The sequence below is a fragment of the Chiloscyllium plagiosum genome, unplaced genomic scaffold, assembly GCF_037043375.1.
Source record: "Chiloscyllium plagiosum isolate Xiang-an unplaced genomic scaffold, Cpla_swu_hap1 HiC_scaffold_34, whole genome shotgun sequence".
Taxonomy (NCBI): domain Eukaryota; kingdom Metazoa; phylum Chordata; class Chondrichthyes; order Orectolobiformes; family Hemiscylliidae; genus Chiloscyllium; species Chiloscyllium plagiosum.
The window spans coordinates 28097515-28117909 of NW_028270172.1; the positions used below are offsets into that span (position 1 = coordinate 28097515).

At 41.2% G+C, this 20395-nt stretch overlaps 1 protein-coding gene across 4 annotated transcripts in view; it reads right to left on the reverse strand.

The window, feature by feature from the left end:
* Nucleotides 1-17391, reverse strand: part of LOC122564421 (collagen alpha-6(VI) chain) — a 156574-nt gene extending 139183 nt beyond the window's left edge. Inside the window, exons 1-4 of one of the 4 annotated variants that reach the window (XM_087978575.1) lie at nt 16679-16875; nt 14838-14940; nt 13956-14056; nt 711-1322 (exon numbers count right to left, since the gene is read on the reverse strand). In XM_087978575.1, coding sequence (XP_087834701.1) covers nt 711-1322; nt 13956-14031 — 688 coding nt within the window. In that variant the 5' untranslated portion in view covers nt 14032-14056; nt 14838-14940; nt 16679-16875. Of the gene's footprint in view, nt 1-710; nt 1323-13955; nt 14057-14837; nt 14941-15407; nt 15429-16678; nt 16876-17374 lie in introns of those variants that run through there. The other 3 variants (XM_087978574.1, XM_043719260.2, XM_087978573.1) reach the window with 3 other exon arrangements.
* Between the last annotated feature and the right edge of the window lie 3004 nt (nt 17392-20395).

The window sequence follows — 20395 nt, forward strand, 5'->3', positions numbered from 1 at the left end:
GAACTAGTTGCTGGGATGAAGAAATTGCAAGTGAGGAGAGATTGAATAGATCAGGCCTTTGTTCCCTGGGGTGTAGATGAATGAGAGGTGGTCCCTTTGAAACACACAAAATTCTTCGGGGACTTGACAAGAGTTTTGCTTTAGGTCTCTTGAATTCCAAACGTGAGTGCTGGAAGCAAAAAAGGTGTTCAGCTGCAGCTCATAGATTTGTGAGGTTGGGAAAATAAAACAATGCTATCAGAACAATACTGATCAGCACATATCACTTCTTCACTGTACTTAGTTGCAATGTACACTTGCACCCAACCTCCAACAAGCTTCCAATTCCACCCATAGCACCAGCATTTTCAGGAGCTCCTCTACTGACTGGCAATTACCTACACTTCCTAAGTTCCCACAGAAAAGCGTAATATTTGTTTTTATATTATTAACTTGTTGCCACTCATACTCTAATGTATTCCTCCTTAATTTTTTTATTTCATTCTTTGCTTTGTTTTATATTGTATCCAGTCAGCTCACCTTTCAGCATCTTTGTGAAATTCCATGCTTTTTCTCTGAGTCTGATACTATCTTTTGTTTTAGTTAACCATGGATAGTGGGACTTCCCATCTCAGTGAATTAGAATGCCCTTCACAATTAGACAAAATCAAAATAAAAGCATTTCTGCCTTCCAGAATAAATTCTGATCTGAAAAAGAAAATGAACATTACCTGCCGGGGCTTTGAGTTCTTCATGTACAAATGCTTTCTGTGTCATTGTTTTGATGGTAGTGGACAGTCCAGTGGCAGACTGCACGAGTTCATTAAAGTTGTTAACTTGCATCATAAATACGTTGTTTTTTATATAGGCCATTTCTCCTAGATCCTCTCGCTCTTCTGTCCCTATACCAATGGAAATAACTTTCACACCAGTCTTTTTCAAAGCTTTGGCAGCTGCTTCAACATCATCGTCGGAAGACGCAGCAGTAATTATTATCGCAAACTGAGGAATTCCTGCATTCTTTCGGCTTCCAGCAGATTCTGTGAAGAACACTCTGTCTATGTGTTGAATGGCACGTCCTGTTTTCAATACTGATCCACCCTTGAATTTATAAGTCGTTCGTAAGTGATCCAACACCTCCTGTTTTGTCTGATATCTCTTCAGTAAGAATTCTGTTCGTGCATCACCACTGAACTGAGCGAGTCCAATCCTGTATTTATTTCCCGCAACATTTAATTGTTGAACAACCTTTGTGATGAAGTTCCGTATGTAATGGAATCTTCCTCGTCCCACATGTCGAGATCCATCAACCAGAAATACCACATCTGAATAAGATTCAGAAGCTGCCAATTTAAAATGGTAAAGAAAGAGTTAATGCAAAGGGAAACAGAATTCTGATGCTTGCTTTCAAATGAAAGGTTTAACCTGAATATCACAAAAGTTATTGCTTTCTTTTTAAACCAAGTGTTTCCAGTGAAAGGCACCAAAATTAGAAACCCTATTTTTAATTTGCAAAGCCGTTGAGTTCCCCATTACAGTCCATGTTGACTGTTTCTAAACATTCCATCTTTGTCCATGTGACTCCTAATTCTACTCCAAATAATATTTCCCAGAAGCTTCCTCACCACTGAATTAAACTGACTGACCAATAATTGTTGGGCTTATCCTTACAGTTTTTTTGAAAGTGAGAATAATGTCTGCAATTCTCCAGTCCACCCGGAGTCTAGGGAGGATTGAGAGAATGTGACCAATGCCCATTCAATTTTCACCCTCGCTTTCTTTAATACCTTTAGATGTATCTCATCTGGCCCCAAAGTTTCAATTATGTCCATCCCAATTCATGCTGCTTTAACACATGGCCCTTTCCAAGTTTTAGTTTGAAAACAGCCGGACACATAAAATGAAATCTCCTGTTTTGAATACTTACAAGGCTTTTCCTTAAAATGATTTTGGAAATTCAATCCAGTAAATTCATACTAAACAAAAAAAAAGTCAGAATACTCAAGAGGTTGACAGGAATACTGAAAGCTCTGTTGCATTTTATATGTTTAGCTGACAGACAGAAGGTAGAGTTTTGCACATCAGCAGGTTGCAGTGTACCTGTCAAAAATGTCTTTGAATGTTGGGGTGGTGGGTATTTAACACACAGACCCAGATCAGGAAATGTGGGTTAAAGGGATAAATCAGGTCAAGGGGCAAAATGGGGATCAGGTAAGGGAGAAGGTAGTTAGTTGGATGACAGGACTGGTTGGGAAGAAAGTGAAGTCTGGCTAGACACATTAGTAAGACGCTTCAGAGGTTATCATCTGGGGATAGTCAGGTCAGGTTGGGGAGCTGGTGGAGTTGCATCACTTTAGGATTAGGTGATGTGGGGGCCCTTGTTGGGTCAGGAAGGGTGTGGAGGTAGCTGGGTGTGACTGGGGGCAGTGCCAATTGTGTGGAAGACGGTAGAGATCCTGCTTCATGTTGACACAAAACTCAGTTTATTAATCTTTATCTTGTGGGAAGAAAATAAACACATACACTTAAAATTTAAAACTCTGTAAAACCAAACTCCAGAATGAGAAGTGAGGAACTTATCTGCTCCTCTGGACCTGGTGATAACAGATATTTGGGAGATTATAGATGGAATTGGAATCTACAAATGAGTGCAATTGGAAATGGGAACTAAATTAATCACCAGACAGACAATCTTAAAACAAACAGGTTTCTTATGTTATGCGGTGACAGGATACTAAAGAGCTAAATATCGACTGTTCAAAGCTGATGCATTTTTAAACAAGAGTAAGGGTAACTTTGGATACCTTAAGGTCTCTATCCCTTGAATACTCAAAGAATGCTGTTAGCCAGCAGGAGTTAAAATTCTGGCCAATTACAAGGCAAACTGAAATTTTTAAACTTTGTAGCCAATTTGATTTAGCATCTGAAGAAAGTGGAATGCAAGCTAGACTTAGAGAAAGAAAAATTGGAGCCCAGAGATTAACTTGGATTCCAACAGAAATAAAGAAGAAAGAAAATTCCAGGAATGAGAGGGAGACAGCAAAAGGCAGGAAGAGACAGAATGCAAGTGTTCCAAAAGGAACGGCAGCAAATGGAATTGGAGGTGTTTGAATCGCACAGGCACAATTTCACTGGCACGTAACCATGGTGAGGGGACTACCTTTAGCTTAACAATGAGTGCTAGGTTATTCATGGTTACCCATTTAGTCTCTAAAGTTGATGAGGAAGAAGTACAGGCTTTCTTAATTTCTTTTGAAAGTTTGGAAAGGCAGTGGCCAGAAGGCAGATGAGTCTTGCTGAAACAAAGGTCATAAAGATTGATCCCGGTTACCTGCTGAAATTACAAAGATAGCAAGAAATGTTATTTTAAGTGCATGCAAACTGGTACCAGAGGCATGTGATCAGATATCCCATGCCCTAACAAATGCCCTATCAAACGTCGATTGATTTTGAACAGCTTAAGCAGCGGTCTTTGATTATTGGCTTCAAGTGCTTCAAACCAAGGTCACTTAAGTCGTAGAGGTGCACACCATGGAAATAGATCCTTTGGTCCAACTTGCCCATGCCGACCAGATATCTTAACATAACCTAGTCCCATTTGCCAGCACTTGGCCCATAACCCTCTAAACATTTCCTATTCGTATATCCATCCGGATGCCTTTTAAATGTTGCAATTGTACCAGCTACCACCACTTCTTCTGGCAGTTCATTCCATAAACGTACCACCCTCTGCGTGAATAAGTTGCTCCTTTTAAGTCTTTCCCCTCTCACCTTAAAACGTTGTCTACTTATCCTATCCATGCCCCTCGTGATTTTATAACCTCTATAAGCTCACCCCTCAGCCTCTGATGCTCCAGGGAAAACAGCTCCAACTTATTCATCCTCTCCCTGACTGTTGCAGGAAACTCTGAGAAATTATTCTCCTCAAAGAATTCAAAAAAAAAATTCCTTCCCTTTATCAAACTTCATGTAATTGAACAGAAAACCAGGCAGGTAGTGACCACGGTTGGTGAATGTAACTTAACATAGACACATAAACTCTGATAGGAGAAAGTAAGGACTCGACTGTGATCTCCCCACACTCTCGACATAAACTCTGGTAGCCTGAAGCCTGGAAACTTTCACAGAACAGAGATGATTCGTGAAAGGCAAGTACCCCATGAGACAGACTGAAGGGAAAAGTGGAGCCAGTCAGAGAAACCAGAACTCTATTTAACTCTTAAAAGGGATCCAGATGGGAATCATGGGAAACAATTGCCTCCAGTGGAAAAACAGGCCATTTAAAAGAAAATTGGCTTAGCCATTCCACAGAAAATCCAAGCCTATAACGGTAGCTTTTGTATCTGCTGAAGCATGATGGGATAGCTTGCTCAGGAGTTTGTTTTCAAAGAAATGGTGACAATTGACAGGTCACACAAAGAGAAATAGCATTGTTTGAGACACTGGGTGCTCACTGTCATTGCAAGTGGGGAAACCAACAATGTTCTGTGAGAAAGCAACTTCTGGTGTGCTGATAAAAAGGCACAAAGGAGAATGTATGGTGGTGTAATTGGCTTAAATGTGTTCACAGACCATGTTGTTCTGCACCTAGTAACAATGGATGTAGCCCCAAGCCCGTCAATGGCTGGAAAAAGATATTTTATTGTGGACTGACCTTGTTGACTACAGGATATCACCCCTACCCTTAAAACATAAAGGACAGTGAAATAACTCCACAGAGGCTGGTATTCCGTTACCAAGTCACCCTTTATTTGCAATGGCATAGTACTTGACACTAGTCCAGCTTCCTCAGAGCAAGGTCTCAGAATGAACAGAACCTCTGACACTCCTGTTTATATGTCAGCCAGGGCTCCGTGTTAGGGCCAGGTTAACAGAACCTAGAACTCATATTCTTAAAAGGTACATCTAGCCTTCCTCATTCCGATCACTGAAACTCTCCCCCTCTAAATCCAGGGACATGGGACAGCTCTTTTTCTTGTAGAGTTTCCTGGGGCATTTTCACACCAGATCCGTTCCTCCAATTCAGCATCAGATTCAAGCAGCTTGTCCTGGACTACAGCCCACCTCTTCCACCCAGAGAGTTCCAGAAGAGAATCCTCTTCTTCTTCAAGCTGGAAAGGCATTGAGGCTGCGAAATCTGCCATGTCCATCTCAGACTCCATGGCTTCTTCACTGCCAGATGGAGAGAGAGAGAGCGAACCTGCAGGTTCTGACAGCCAATGCTGGCTGTTCTGAGGGACCGGGTATGTTTCACTCCTGCCCCGGCTGCGGGTCTGCAGCTTTCGTGTGGTCCATGTGCTTCTTCAGGACTGTCTCTCCTACCTGAACATGGCATGTCATGAGGCCTGATCTCAAGTCAGCCATGTCTCTTAACCCTTGCAGGGGCACTTCCGTGGTTTCAGCACCAAACTTCATCTCCTGAAATAAGCTGTCTCTCTCACTTACAGGAGTATTGTGTCCAGGACTGATGTTCCTGATACCATTTCACCCTTGACACTCTGGGTTCAGAAAAATCAGATTTTACCTGGTTTGGAATATTCTCCTCATGAGCAACTCTGCCCAAGCTATCCCTGTGGCCTGATAATCAAATAGGAACCAGGATAGTTGTTACTGAGTGAAACTGTTGGCTGTTTCTTTAAGCCTCCCATTAAGGTTTGGTCTGCTCTTTCCACCAAACCATTGGATGATGAATGGTAACACAGCTGTCCTTATATACCAAATGCCTTTGAATTTAGGAAATACTCAAATTCCCTGCTGTTAAATGATGGTCCATTGTCTGTGACCAACACTTCCAGGAGCCCATGTATTGCAAAAGATGCTTGCAGCTTTTCTATCATCATCCCCATATTTGACAAATAAACTATGCACATCTGACCATTTTTGAGTTGGCATCCACAATCACTAGATATGTTGAACCCGTGAAAGGGCTGGAACAGTCGACATGTAAACCTTGAACTCAGTTACCCGGCCATTCCCACAAATGTAGGGGAGCTGCTGATGGTAATGTTTGCCCTTGCTGGCACTCTGAGCACTGGCCCATCTACGTGGCTTTGTCTCCATCCAACACTGGGCACCAGACATAACTTCTAACCAACACCTTCATTTCGGGAACCTGTGGATGACCCAGCCCGTATCTGGCAGTAACCTCTGTTCAGGCCAGTCACTCCAATTCCCCAAAGCAATATGCTATCATCTATTGTGATCTGGTCTCACCCAGACAAGAAAGGTTACAATTCTGGTTGTGATTCCATCTCTTTCGAGCCTCCTGATTTCTGCATCTACTTTTGCCCATAAGGCAAATAGCAGTGGGTGGGCCTTGCAAAATCATAGAATTGCTCCTGGTCAGCATGTAAGGTGGCCTTAGCTCCTCTGATGAACTCTAGACCTTCCAAAAAACCTCCAGGTATTTAATCTGAACTTCACTCTGGCAGCTATTTTCTAATAAAAAAAACGTTGAGCCAATCCAGGTGAATCTTGCTCAACCAATTTCACCCCATCAGTGGCAAGGCAAGCAGCTGCTTCTCATGTAAGACTGGAATCATTCCCCACAACAGACTCCCAGTCTAGCAGCAAACGTAAGGGTTGGAGTCCAGAGGAATTTTGTTCAAAATTGGTTCAGCAATCACTGTATAAACCTCACCAGAATCAACCTCCATTAGAACTAGATTACCATTTACTCAAACTGTTATAAGCCAGATGTAGGTCATCTTTCCAGGGTACGCACTCTCCTGGACACTGGCTTATGAGTTATTTTACTCAACTCAGGCTTAATGGGACCCTTTTGCTCTCTGGAGTCCACATAGCAGCAGCAACTACAATGGCTTGTCATCCTAGATCCTGAGGGATGTGTTAACCATTTGGCTGAGGCTTGTCTTTGTTTTGGGGTTTTGCCATGGGCTGACCTCGAGTCCCTCTGTCCAGGATATGTCCTGAGTGAAGATATGCAATTGCCTTCATTCAAGTGGTGCTTCCCAAGCTCAGTCAGACTGGCGAAGGTATCCTTTCCCACCCTGTACCTCATATGCTCCATTTGCCACATTTTCCCTTGGTTCTCAAATTGCCAGGAAAAAAAACAATATCATCTCGAAAGTAGAATAGGCTTGGGGTTGTATTATTCCTTAACTAAATCTGTCAACTCTGAAAATGTTTTAGTATCTGGTGCCTCAGGAAATGTTAGGCTCCTCATAACTGAAAAAACTGCAGGTTCACAAGTTGTCAGGAGAATTACTCATTGCTTTTATTTTGCCCCAATGTCATTTGTCAGGAAAAAGTACAGCATTCTTTCCATCTATTGGGCCCGTCTTTGATGGCAGGATTGAACAAGTCAAGCTTCCCAAATAACAGCATGATCCCAAAACTTCTTATCCCAACTGCTACAAACGAATTTCTTCAGGACCGTACATTTTTCTCATCAAAATAATTCCACAGAGGCCAGTATCCAATCACCAAGTCACCCTTTATTTACACGTGCATCGTACTTGACACTAGTCTGGCTTTCTCAAAAGGAAGCTCTCAGAGTGAACAGAATCTTGGAAACTCCTTTTATATATTTGTCGACCACAGCTCCCTGATTGGACCAAGGTTAACAGCCCCAATCTGGGAACTCATTCTATGGAGGTCCACTTGGCTGACCTCGTTACAATCTCAACATAGGGTGGGGGGTGTTGGGGGGAGGGGGAGGTTGTTGCATGAAATCACAAAAGATTAATAATCTAGAACAGCTAGTAATCCGGAAATCAAATAGAATGTCATTCTTATTGCAAGGATAATTGTATATTGAATTAGGGAATTATGCTTCCTTTACATTGGGTCCTGGTGAAACCACATCTGGAATACTGTGCAATTGAAGTTGTTCAGGAACAGTTTGCTTGGCCACTAGAGTTATTAGGGTGTCTTATGTGGCAAGATGAGTCAAGCTAGGCTTGTAGGCTTTTTTTTTTAATCAGTAAGAGAATCAAGAGTGGTAGGGAATAGGAAAGAAAGTTGAGTTGAGGGTTATCAGATCAGACATGCCAAACTTGCAGAAATTTAGAAATGAACATCAAACTAACATAGCTCAGCTGTCTAATCTTGAAAGGGCTATCCAATGGATGAAATGCATGAATTTTAACATTCATCCCCTGGTATGTGTAGCTCACAGTGGATCTTCAAAATGTGGAGTGAGATATCTTGATTACAGTTACAATAACTTAAAACTCATCTGTACAGAAAGATTTAAACACACAGATTTAAAGGTTTCGTGACAATGGGCAATCAGAACTCTTTGTGAAAGAAATGGGATTTTCCTCACTGTGAGGCAACAAGGATTCATATATCTCAACCACTATGATACAGCTGGGAATTCTGGAACAGAAAAGAGACAATGCAGTAACACAGTGTAACATCCAGAAATATCCCCAAACATCAAGACGGAAGTCTCTCTCTCTCTCTCTTCTTTGGAAATGCTTTTCATTATTCAATTCAACCTTCTCACCCTCTGTTTTGTTGTTTTTTTTGCATATATGTCACATCATTTGGATTTATTCTGTACTAGGTCTAACTTCAGCCTTTGTTACCAAAGAATTTACAAATAAATTAACTCTTTAATTTTGGTTAATGCAAGGAGATCAGTCTGCCACTTATAACCCACTGATGTTAAGAGCTATTACAACCAAGTCTGAAGAGGTGAGTAAATTAGTATCCTCTCACTCTTGAGGTTGGCACAGCCGAGTTTGAATTTTTGAACAAATGTATTTTTTTCCCCCAATTGACCATGCACTTGCTTGTTTTCTTTTTGTTCAAGTGCATGGTCAATTGTGAAAAAAAAATACATTTGTTCAAAAATTCAAACTCGGCTGTGCCAACCTCAAGAGTGAGAGGATATTAATTTACTCACCTCTTCAGACTTGGTTGTAATAGCTCTTAACATCAGTGGGTTATGCCAAATATTAAACTATCTAACATTTCCAGGGTATGTATTTGGGTACGTACATTTGGGCTAGCCATGCGCTAAGAGACTTCCATTAATACTGGGTAGCACAAAGCAGATCATCAGAGGGTTAAATATCGTGAGCAAACTACAGCATATGTGCACAGGTCAGAACTTCCAATGGGTCTTAAAGTGCAGCAGCAACTAAAATTCAGCCTACTTTCATGTCCAATAGCAAAACGTCTGCTCCTCATTATCAGCATTGTATAGTGATTGAGTTTTACAATACATTACTTGTTAAATTATCAGTATGTAGTTTGTTCAAACAACATTCTGTTAACCTTTCAATCATCTTCACCGCCATTAAGTACAAGGCTTCTGGTCTCCACCACTACCACTTTCTGATTTTCTGCATGCAAACATTCCAGTGTTCCCTAGAGAGCAAATCCCACCCTCCCTCCTTCCCCTCCTCTTTCCGAAGAAAGCCAAAATTGATGGCTTCCCTCAGCCTCTCAATCTGCCTAATTGCAATCAGGAAATGGACAGAAGATCAAGTCTGGTTGGCAAATTCATGTTTCCTGCCTCAACCTAGCTTCCTCACTCTCTCTGCCTCTACAACAAATTGCTAATCAATTGACCTGTGTAACTACACAACACAAAGACCATAAATATTCAAGATACAATCTTTCTTGTGATTAGCAATTTCTATCATGTGTTCTAACATTTTCAAAAGTATGAAATTGATCAGTTTGAAGAATCAAATAACTAAATTTTGTACAAAGAGAAAGGAATTGGTACTGTAATCATAATCAAACCATCCACAATGGCACTGAAGAGCACAGCAGACTCAAAGAGCTAAATTGCCTATTGGAATGCTTGCATGGGAGAAAATACAAGCAGTCCCTGATTTACAAACATCCAACTTACAAACCATACAAGTGTGCATTTAGATTAATTTTAAAAGATCCAACATGCAAATGTTTGCTTGTATTTACAAACAATGATTTCATATTGTAGTGTACTGTGCTCTGACTGGTGTACAAATCAACTTAGGAAGTACTCAAGAATGGAACCCATTCAACTCGGGAACTGTCTGTACAGGGCGACCCCCATATCCATGAAATCATTTTCCGTAGTTTCAGTTACCTGTGGTTTACAGCGGCCTGAACATATTATAGGGAACCCTCTGGAACCAGGGACCAGGGGACTGCTGGGAAGGTAAATTTCCCATTGAAATGAATGGGTTCACTCCTATCTGCGGTTATGGGCTTCCGCGGTAGGTCTTAGAACATATTCCCTAGTGGGTACGGGGTGGGGAACTACTGTAAAGCTAATAAATACTGTATTCTAATCCAACCCACCAAAATCTAAAAACCTATGCAACACTTTTGGGCATTGAATTGAGGCACAGTTAGACATTTTGAAGTCTCTCTATCTTTAACAAAGTAAAATTTCCAAGGCTATTCACAGAAGCATTTTCAAACAAAAAATTTAATAGCAAGCCATAAGGAGATATTAGATTAGATGATCAAAAGTTTAGTCAGAGGCAGACCTCAGAAGAAAGACACAAAACATCAATCCTGCTTTCTCTCCACAGATGCTGCCAGAACCTGCTGGGTTTCTCCAGCAATTTCTGTTTCAGATTTCCAGCATCTGCAGTTTTTTTTTCTTCTATTTCAATCTTCCCAATATTTATAATGGAGAAAGTTTCTGGTCATCCAGTACTGGATGGCAGACAAGCAGTCTGTAAGCTTAGATACAATGAAGGGGTTGAGAGAGGGGTTGGAGAGAAAGAACTCAATGCTTCCATAGCCAAGTTCCCAATATCACTTCGTAAGAAAGGAAAAAGAAAAACAAATCAGAGGAAGTCACATTTTTCCATGATGGAAAAGAAAGCCAGATGAAAAGGGGTCCTCAATGTGAAACAGTTGTAAGTGTAATTCAGAAAATGGCAAGCAGTCCGCATATGTTGACCACACATGAAGACCGTACTTCTCTGTAGATGTGATGTCTCTTGCGGAAAGAAAAAGAGACATAGAACATAGAACATAGAAGAATACAGCGCAGTACAGGCCCTTGGGCCCTCGATGTTGCGCTGATCCAAGCCCACCTAACCTACACTAGCCCTCTATCCTCCATATGCCTATCCAATGCCCACTTAAATGCCCATAATGAGGGAGAGTCCACCACTGCTACTGGCAGGGCATTCCATGAACTCACGACTCGCTGAGTAAAGAATCTACCCCTAACATCTGTCCTATACCTACCCCCCCTTAATTTAAAGCTATGCCCCCTTGTAATAGCTGACTCCATACGTGGAAAAAGATTCTCACTGTCGACCCTATCTAAACCCCTAATCATCTTATACACCTCTATCAAGTCACCCCTAAACCTTCTTTTCTCCAATGAAAACAACCCCAAGTGCCTCAGCCTTTCCTCATACGATCTTTCTACCATACCAGGCAACATCCTGGTAAACCTCCTCTGCACCCGTTCCAGTGCCTCCACATCCTTCCTATAGTATGGCGACCAAAACTGACACAATACTCCAGATGTGGCCGCACCAGAGTCTTATACAACTGCAACATGACCTCAGTACTCCGGAACTCAATTCCTCTACCAATAAAAGCCAGTACGCCATATGCCTTCTTCACTGCACTATTTACCTGGGTGGCAACTTTCAAAGATTTGTACTTTACAAAATGTACCTTCCCCATGAATTGCACTTTAAACTATGTAATTGCATTGGAAGACATTTCAGGAAACTTCAACTCCCAAAATGATAACACCATTGTTGATTGAAGGCACTGGGAAGGTTTCAGCCACAGTGAACTTTGTATTGGCTGCATTGTGACTTCTTAATCATTTGGCTTTGCAACATCTTCCCTAGTTGTTAAAACAGCTAACATCAAAAAGATTAATTCGAACCAACAGAGCCAATTATTAACATTACTGTGTTGCTAACTGCATCACTGAACTATGCACAACAAATGCAATAATTTAAACATCATGAGAGACATTTTCAAATTTGTGCCAGGGGACTGCTCAATTATCAAATTGAAAATTATCCTCAGCAATCCCTTAGCAACAGTAATCACTGACTGACTTTCAAAATGACTGACTGAGGCACAGAGAGGCATTTTGGATATCGTCAGTTTCTGAAAGGATCTATGTAATTACAAACCTTTCATTCTCACATAAATAGGACAGAAGAACAAGATATTTTAATGCAAAGCAAAAACTGGAAAGGAAATTGTTACACACATAAGATTGCAAAGGAAGATTTCCTGACGATTTACTTTCTTAGTTTTTGGAAGAAACAAATCAGAGATTTAATATGATCATAGAGTTAAAATCACAGAATCTCTACAGTGTGGAAATAGGCCATTTGGCCCAACAAGTCCACAGCAACCCTCTGAAGAGTAACCCACCCAGATCATTCCCCTACCCCATTACTCTTCATTTACTCCTGACTAACACATCTAACCTACAAATCCCTGAACACTATGGGCAATTTAGCATGGCCAATTCACCTAACCTGCACGTCTTTGGACAGGGGGAGGAAACCCACTGTCACAGAGAGAATGAGTAAACTCCATACAGGCAGTTGTCCGAGGCTGGAATCGAACCTGGGTCCCCGGTACTATGAAGCAGCCGTGCTAACCACTGAGCCACCATTCCACCGGGATGATTTTGGCCTTGGGCAAGTATCTGTGTGGAGTTTGCACATTTTTCCCACGTCTGCGTGGATTTTCTTCGGGTGCTCCGGTTTCCTCCCACAGTCCAAAGATGTGCAGGTCAGGTGAATTGGCCATGCATAGTGTTCAGGGATGTGTAGGCTTGGTGCATTAGTCAGGGGAAATGTGTCATCTAGGCACATTAGTTATGGCATTAGAGTGGTAAGGGAATGGGTCTGGGTGGGCTACTTTTTGGAGGGTTGGTGTGGACTTGTTGGGCCAAATGGTTTGTTTCCACACTGTCGGGATTCCATGAGGGACTCTATTTTTAAATCAACCTGCTCAAACCTGTACTGATGCACCTTCAGGACAGGTGGGACTTGAATTCAGACCTGAGGCCCAGAATTAGGCACACTGACACAGCACTACCAGACTCCATTACTTGTATCGAGTTGTTCAGATATGTCATGACTTACGTCAATTGATATCATATCTCAAAGTGGGGCTTGAATCTTGATTTTCTGGCACATGTTTAGAGACACTATCACTGTAAAGGAGAAGTCACTATAACTTTATCAGATCATACAACTGTTCTCTCACTACAGAGTGAGAGATATCTGATGAGTAGTAAAACCAAAGGGTCACCATACCATAGGTAAGGGGAGAGCTGGAGAAGGACAGTCTTTCATGGTAATTTCTGCTGGTACAGGAATTGAACCCATAATGTTGCTGGTTATATTGCATTGTAAACCCACCATCCAGCCAACTGACTATCATAATACCACAACACCTTAGGGCAACATTCTCTTTGGGATCAATGTGGGGTGTTCTGCTGCAGTATAACCTCAATAGTCACTGTCTTCCAGAAATCAGTATGAAGAAGCCTAGACATAGGAGAAGTATTGAAGTTTTTAAATATTTAAACCCTAAAAAGTGAAGTATGCAAAATAAGAACTATATTACCTTACATTTACTGTGCAAAGGAAGTTCCTTAATAATCTACTAAATGAGTAAATGTGGAAGCTTTTCCTGTTCCCATTTCTTTGCTGCTTGACAGCTGTTGCTTCCACTTAATTCAAGAGTTCTAAGTGAACAATTGATTCTTTAACACACCAATTCCCTGCCCTACTCTAGCTCTTCTCCACTTAGTTACATAAACAAAGCAAGAAAGCTTTTATTTCATGAAGATGTTTGCTTGTGCAATACCTAGTAATGTTACACTACCTCAGTATCACAGGTCTCATTCAATAAACATGATTGCATGCTTTTTGGATCGTTCACCACAGAGTTAAAATAAATACATCTGTCAAAACTAAATGTACACTGTTCATTAAATGGAAAATAACAAAAATAAAATGTGTTTATAAATATATATTCGACTGTTTACATACCACTTGGTTGAGACTTGATAACACATATATTTGCAGTTAGAAGAAATAATATGGCAGTTACTTCCAACCACCCCATATTGAGAAAGCTCCAAGATACTTTCCTGAAAAAGACATGGTTCATAAATCTTTTACTACCTCTTCAAGCTTAAAAGCGAGCTCTTGCACAGTTACAATTATCTAAATGAGCTTAATTAAATGCTACATTCTAGCAAAGCAACAACTTGCAATGACATAAATCTTTAACATAGAAAAAAAAATCCAAAATATCATAGAAAAGCATAACAAACAAAAATCACAACTGAACCAAAGAAGAAGACATTTTGATCACGAAGTGAATTTTATGATGGACTTAAATGCAGAAACAGAGGTGCAGAAGCTGACTGGTTGAGGAAGGGAACTCCTGACTATCAGCTGCAGGATCTCAATTTGTTCGGGGTCTTTTGGTACTGCTCGTTGGGATGGAAGCCCAAAATGAAAAGTTCAAAACATGGAGTTCTAGAAAAGATGGGTTCAGATTTGAGAGATGACACCACACTTAAGGACTTTGGACAAAGCCCGAAGTCACACAACGACATGTTATAGTCCAACAGGTTTATTTTAATCACAAGCTTTCAGAATGTTGCTTCACTTCACCTGAAGGAGCAGTGTTCTGAAAGCTTGTAGTAATTTAAAATAACCCTGTTGGACTATAATGTGGTGTAAAGTGACTTTTGACTTTGTCCAACCTGGCCCAACAGCAAGGACTTTGGAGATAAAGGTGGGGTTGGGTGTTGGCTTGTTACTTTACTGGGAGGGGCTAAGATTTTTGAGAAGGGCCTGTTCATAGTAAATTGGAAAGTGATGGATAGAATCTGATGGGAGGAAACTATTTATAATACCAACCTTGAAGGGTAATTAGGTGATCACCAGTTTAGTTAGAATAAGGTCAAGAGAGCAGGAGCTGTCTCTCCTGGACAGGATGAGCTCAATGATGCTATTAGGGCAGCTGAAAGGGAAATATACAAAAGGTAAGGCTTGATGATCCTGGTGTAGTGAGCAGGTTTGGTTTCATGGGATTCAGCCTGATTTGACAATGCATGCATATGGGTTTCACTGAGCTGTGCAAAAACACCTCTGTACGCACTGAATAGAACAAGAGGTTACTTTTTTTAAAAAAAATGCATTTAGGTAACACATTGATAAACAGCTGGCAGATTTTGAAATACAGTCAAAATGTAATGAGTAAGTTTCAGTGAGCCACAAAATCCAAGTGTTTCTCATCCTTTCATACATCAAAGCTCCCATAACACCTTTGAAGAAAAAAAAAGATGGTTAACTTTGCTCCCTGCATCAATAGTACTAAAAGAAAAATCAATTGATTGGACTTTCAGCTTTTTACAGAATATTAATGGCACTGAGAGTGTTGCTAGCAATGGACCGCAAATGATGATGTGTGAGTCACTATAGTCTTACCAGACCACAGGGCTGCGCTCATTCGAGAGAGCAACTGGTAGCAATTTAATCTGAGGGTCACCATACATTAGGTGAGGGGCGAGGCTGAGAAAGAGACTCCTTCCTGGTAACGACAGCCGGTGATGGGAATTGAATCCATGCTGTTGGCATCACAGTGCTCCGCAAATCAACTGAGCTTCATTCCCGATGAAGGGTTTTTGACAGAAACGCTCCTGAATGCAGCCTGACCTGCTGTGATTTTCCAGCACCACACTCTCGTCTCTAATCTCCAGCATCTGCAGTCCCCACTTTCGCCTGAGCTAAAGTGCATACTAAATGGAGTGTGATGTAAAACATTAAGCTCTGTCCGTGTGCAATGTGCACAAACGGACAGATTTTACCTGAACTATCCACCGAGAGACATAGATAGAGGAGATACGAGGGATACTTCTCTCCTTCGCAGCCAGTGTCTATAAACAGGGGGCACAGATTTAAAGCAGGAAGCCGAAGATTTAGTATTTTTGAGGAAGAAACACATGGAAAGTGCTGACTATCCGGAACCCAGTGCCTGAAACGGACAGAGAGTGGGGATACCGGTGGAAAACTTGAGATATTTCATTACTTATTAGGTGAGCAAAGTTTAAAAGAAAATCGCACCACACCAGGTTACAGTCCAACAGGTTTAACTGGAAGCACTAGCTTTCGGAGCACTGCTCCTTCATCAGGTGATTGAGCATTACTGTAGTAGGCGCAATATTAGGTGAGCATTTGACACGTTTTAGCATACAAAGCCTTGAACATGTGATTAGGGCAGACGCTTGATGACCAGCACGGACACAATGGGCCGAAGAGCCTCTCTCAGTGCTAAAAAAAACACTATATCGATTTAATTCTAATTATTATTCCTTAAGAATGCAAACCGCCGTTGTCTTTCAAATCCCATCGGGATAAAGTTAACCCACGTTTAGACATAACGTATTTTTGGATAAATGCGCGCTCTGTGTGTGTGTGTATCCTTATCTGTTCTGAATTAATCTGATCGGCATTCGAAAAGATCTTCCAAATGTTAATTAGCCCTTTCCGCAGTCGTGTCTGAACCCTGTCAGTAATCGCACAGTTTCAGTCAATGTGCAAACCAAAAGATTTCTAAGCCTCATGGAGCCAAAGTCCTGAATATCTCAATTCAAATGAAAGTCGATCACATCTACATAGCGCCGGCCTTCCCGAGCTGCAGGGTAGTTGCACCCCCCCACATCCCCTCCAAACACAAACCCCAATCGTTTCACACTGACCTTTCCACTCATCCACCTTCTCACCCCGGAAGGCAGCTCGGCTTTCGCCTCTTTGAAAGGAGTCGACCACCTCGGGACAGATCTTGACCAATGCTACAGTGCACTCACAGAAATAAAAGGCAATTTCCTTTCAGCTTCATGGATTAATACCGAAAAGAGAGAGGGGTTAGATCGCGAGAACAGCGTCCACTGCCACTCTTAAAGCCCGCGACCCCTCAGAAAGCAGCAATATAACCGATGCCTTTTCGTGAACAAACGAGATCGTTATCTTGGGTCCAACTTAGAGGCTGCTGCATTGTTCTAAATGTCAAGCAAGGCGGAGATCCACCTCAAACAGTGGGTTGCAGTTAAGAGGCAAACGCCAACTCCTTACAGCTCCATATGGAAGTTTAGGAAATCTTTACTGAAAAGGCACCTTTAACCGTCCAGAAAACCGAAATCCCCCCAAGGTATTTTTGCGGGTCAGACAATCTAAAGCGAATCTATATTGTCTCTTGCCATCTTCACATTAATGTAATTGAAGTAAAAGTCCCCAATTTAAAGTCTCAGAAATTGGTCAATTTAAAGTTGAAGGTAAATCGACTAAATGCAATGGCAGCACAGGAGTTTTATAACGGATGTATACACTCAGTCATTGTCTAGCTTTATTCTGTATAAAATTCGCACACAAATATTGCAAAAGCTATTGCTACTTACATGCAAACCAGATGATATCAAGCCGCCTACTGCAGACAGCACATTGGAAAACTCCAAAGTTTCACGTTAATAAACTGCTCACAAGCTCCTCCTCCTGATTACACTTCATACTTCCCCAAAGGGAAGCAATTGGAAATAATAATTACACAAGGTTTTTTTTTACAGTAAATAAAGTCCGCCCATTGTTGTCCAAGCACAGGCGGCTCTACCACGAACTCTCTGAGTGAAGTGGTAATCTGTCACATTCCAGTTGAATGTCTGGTGCTTTGGGGTTGAAGAGGAATTTGCAGAGTTTGTTCCTTTTCAGGGCATGAGGAAAAATTCATTGGGGTAAAATGACGTGACCAACTGCTTTGAGAAAGTAGAAATCACAAGTAGATGTACACCTAAGACTTCCTCAATATGTTTTAAGAAAGGCGCTCATTATCAGATCATAACTGTGGGCAAAGCATAGGATGTGTGTAAAAACCTACTTGAACGATGGATGTAATGGTGTAATGCAAAGCATCATGGCAGTTTGGTCACAAGTTCTGAGGCAACACCCAGTACTGAGATCATCTCTTAGTTCTGTTGATTCACAAATTTAAAGCCAATTTGTGAGATTGCCATGATGATGCCAAACTTAAAAGGGCAGTGCACTCAGAGAATGAGGAAGAATTCACAGAGTGAATTATAACATATAGCAGAGTGGGCTAAACAAATACACCAGTTATTTAAAGCTGCCAATTATAAGTTATTGCAGACAGAAGAGAGAAAGGTGTTATGTAGATGATTCATTGAGATCTCCGTAAAGGAATCTGAAAGAGTCTGCCGAATATTAGTCGACTTGATGTCCACCCAAAGGAACACAGTGAGCACAAAGTTAAAAAGATACTAAACTCTAAGGTCTATGTGGTTTCATAATTCAGTTGTACTGCAGACAGAATTACACATAGAATTATTTATCTCCCAAATCAAACTCTTTTAATGTAGCTAGGACAAACTTGACAATTTACAGAGATATGCTCTAGCTACAACTTCCTTGCATTCATAAACAAAGTCATAGAGTCATTACAGTGCCATCAAATTACACCTAACTTTCCATGTGTTAAATCTGAGGAGAGATTGTTGACACTCATGCTGTATTCCTCAGAGCTTAGAAGAATGAAAAGCGCTGTCAGTGAAACAAATAAAATTCTTAGGAAAATCAAGGAACCGGAGGACAGTGCAGGAAAGGCAGAGTTGGTGTAGAAGATCAAGATTATCATACTGAAGCAGTCTCAAAGGAGGAATAGTTTACACATGTCTATTTTGTATGGATTTTGTTTGTGCCAAAGCTCAGTTTGACTGCTCCCAATGCTATTGTTTTCTTGGCCTTCAGATTAGACTGCAGCATGACCTCAACAACACCCAAGCCTTGACTGACTTGGGAGCAGTTACGTTTGTGAGGTATGAACACCAATGGCCACCTCTAACAAGGAAAAGTCTATTATCTTCTGAGCTTCACTGGAACCACTGTTACTCATCCACGAGGGTCACACTTGGCTTGAAGTTGAACTGACCCATTAGCTTCATGGCCTCACTATAAGCACAAGATAGGTTCTGGGTGCTGCACAACAAAACCTTCTCAATGTTTCTCAATTAGCTTCAAATCACTGGAAGTCAAATGTGCCCCATTCCAAAGTTGGCAGCAACTAGACCGCAGCCGGGATACACCCAGAACAAAGCAACCTATTGAACTGGTCATTGCCACTAAACTACATGTGCACTCTGCACTATCAGTGCACAGTGAACTGCAGTATCTATTATCACCTTGCAATATTTTCATAAGCAACACAACCCAGATATTCAACCTTCTGCAGAAAGAAAGACAATATCATAGGAAACCATAGTTCACAAGATCTTTCAAAATCTAAGCTTCTCTGACTTTAAAAAAATGTATTTTGTAAACCCTGGAATTCATGATTGAAAAGTGTTAGAAGTTTTCCATCACCAGAAATATCACTGTAGTCCTTCAATGTTACTCATCACCACCTTTTCAGGAAACGTAGGAATTGACAATATATAGAACAGTGCCAGCAATACCCATATTCTAAAATTAGATTTAAAAGTTAAATGCAGCTAATGAGTTTACACAGAGGCTTTTGCAAAGTATAAGACGCTACATGGAGCAAGACCCATTGCAAAAGAAGACCATGAAATGATAATTGGCAAGAGGAATTCATAGCAATTTTTAAAATAATAGATGAGAGTTTAAAAATGGTAACTCTTATAGAAAATTAACTTTCAATATTCAGTTTAATGAGACATTCCAGGGCCCAGGATGCATCATATTGTGTTTTCTTTTCATTCAATCCTGGGATGTGAGCTTTGCTGGCAAGGCAAGCATTTGTTGCCCATCCCTGGTTAGAGCTAGGAAAATGTGGTGAGTTTTCTTTGTAACTAATAACAGGTCATGCCATAAGCACTGTATTTATACAGTTGGTCTGGTTAATCTTCTGGGCAAAAATGAGGACTGCAGATGCTGGAGATCAGAGTCAAGATTAGAGTGGTGCTGGAAAAGCAAAGCAGGTCAGGCAGCATCCAAGGAGCAGGAAAATCGATGTTTCAGGCTCATTCCTGGTGAAGGGCTTTTGCCCAAAATGTCAATTTTCCTGCTCCTTGGTTGCTGCCTGACCTGCTGTGCTTTTCCAGCACCGCTCTAACCTTGATTAATCTTCTGGTCATTGGTAAGCTTCAGCATGCTGTTGGCATGTGATTCAACAACAGTAATACCAATGACCTTTGAAGGCAGGTTGTTACATTCTCTCTTGCTAAACATGACCGTTACCTAGTACTTGGGTTACCCACGTTACTTACCATCTATCAGCCCAAGCCTCAGTGTTATATGGATTGTGGCTGCATGCAGGCACAGGCTGCATCAATGTCTGAAGAGTTTTGAATACTCAAAGATGAAATTGCCTTGGAACCATTCTCTCATTATAGAGAGAGATGACTGGAGGCAAATTTAACTTGAAGGTCACCGTACCCCAAGGGAGGGGT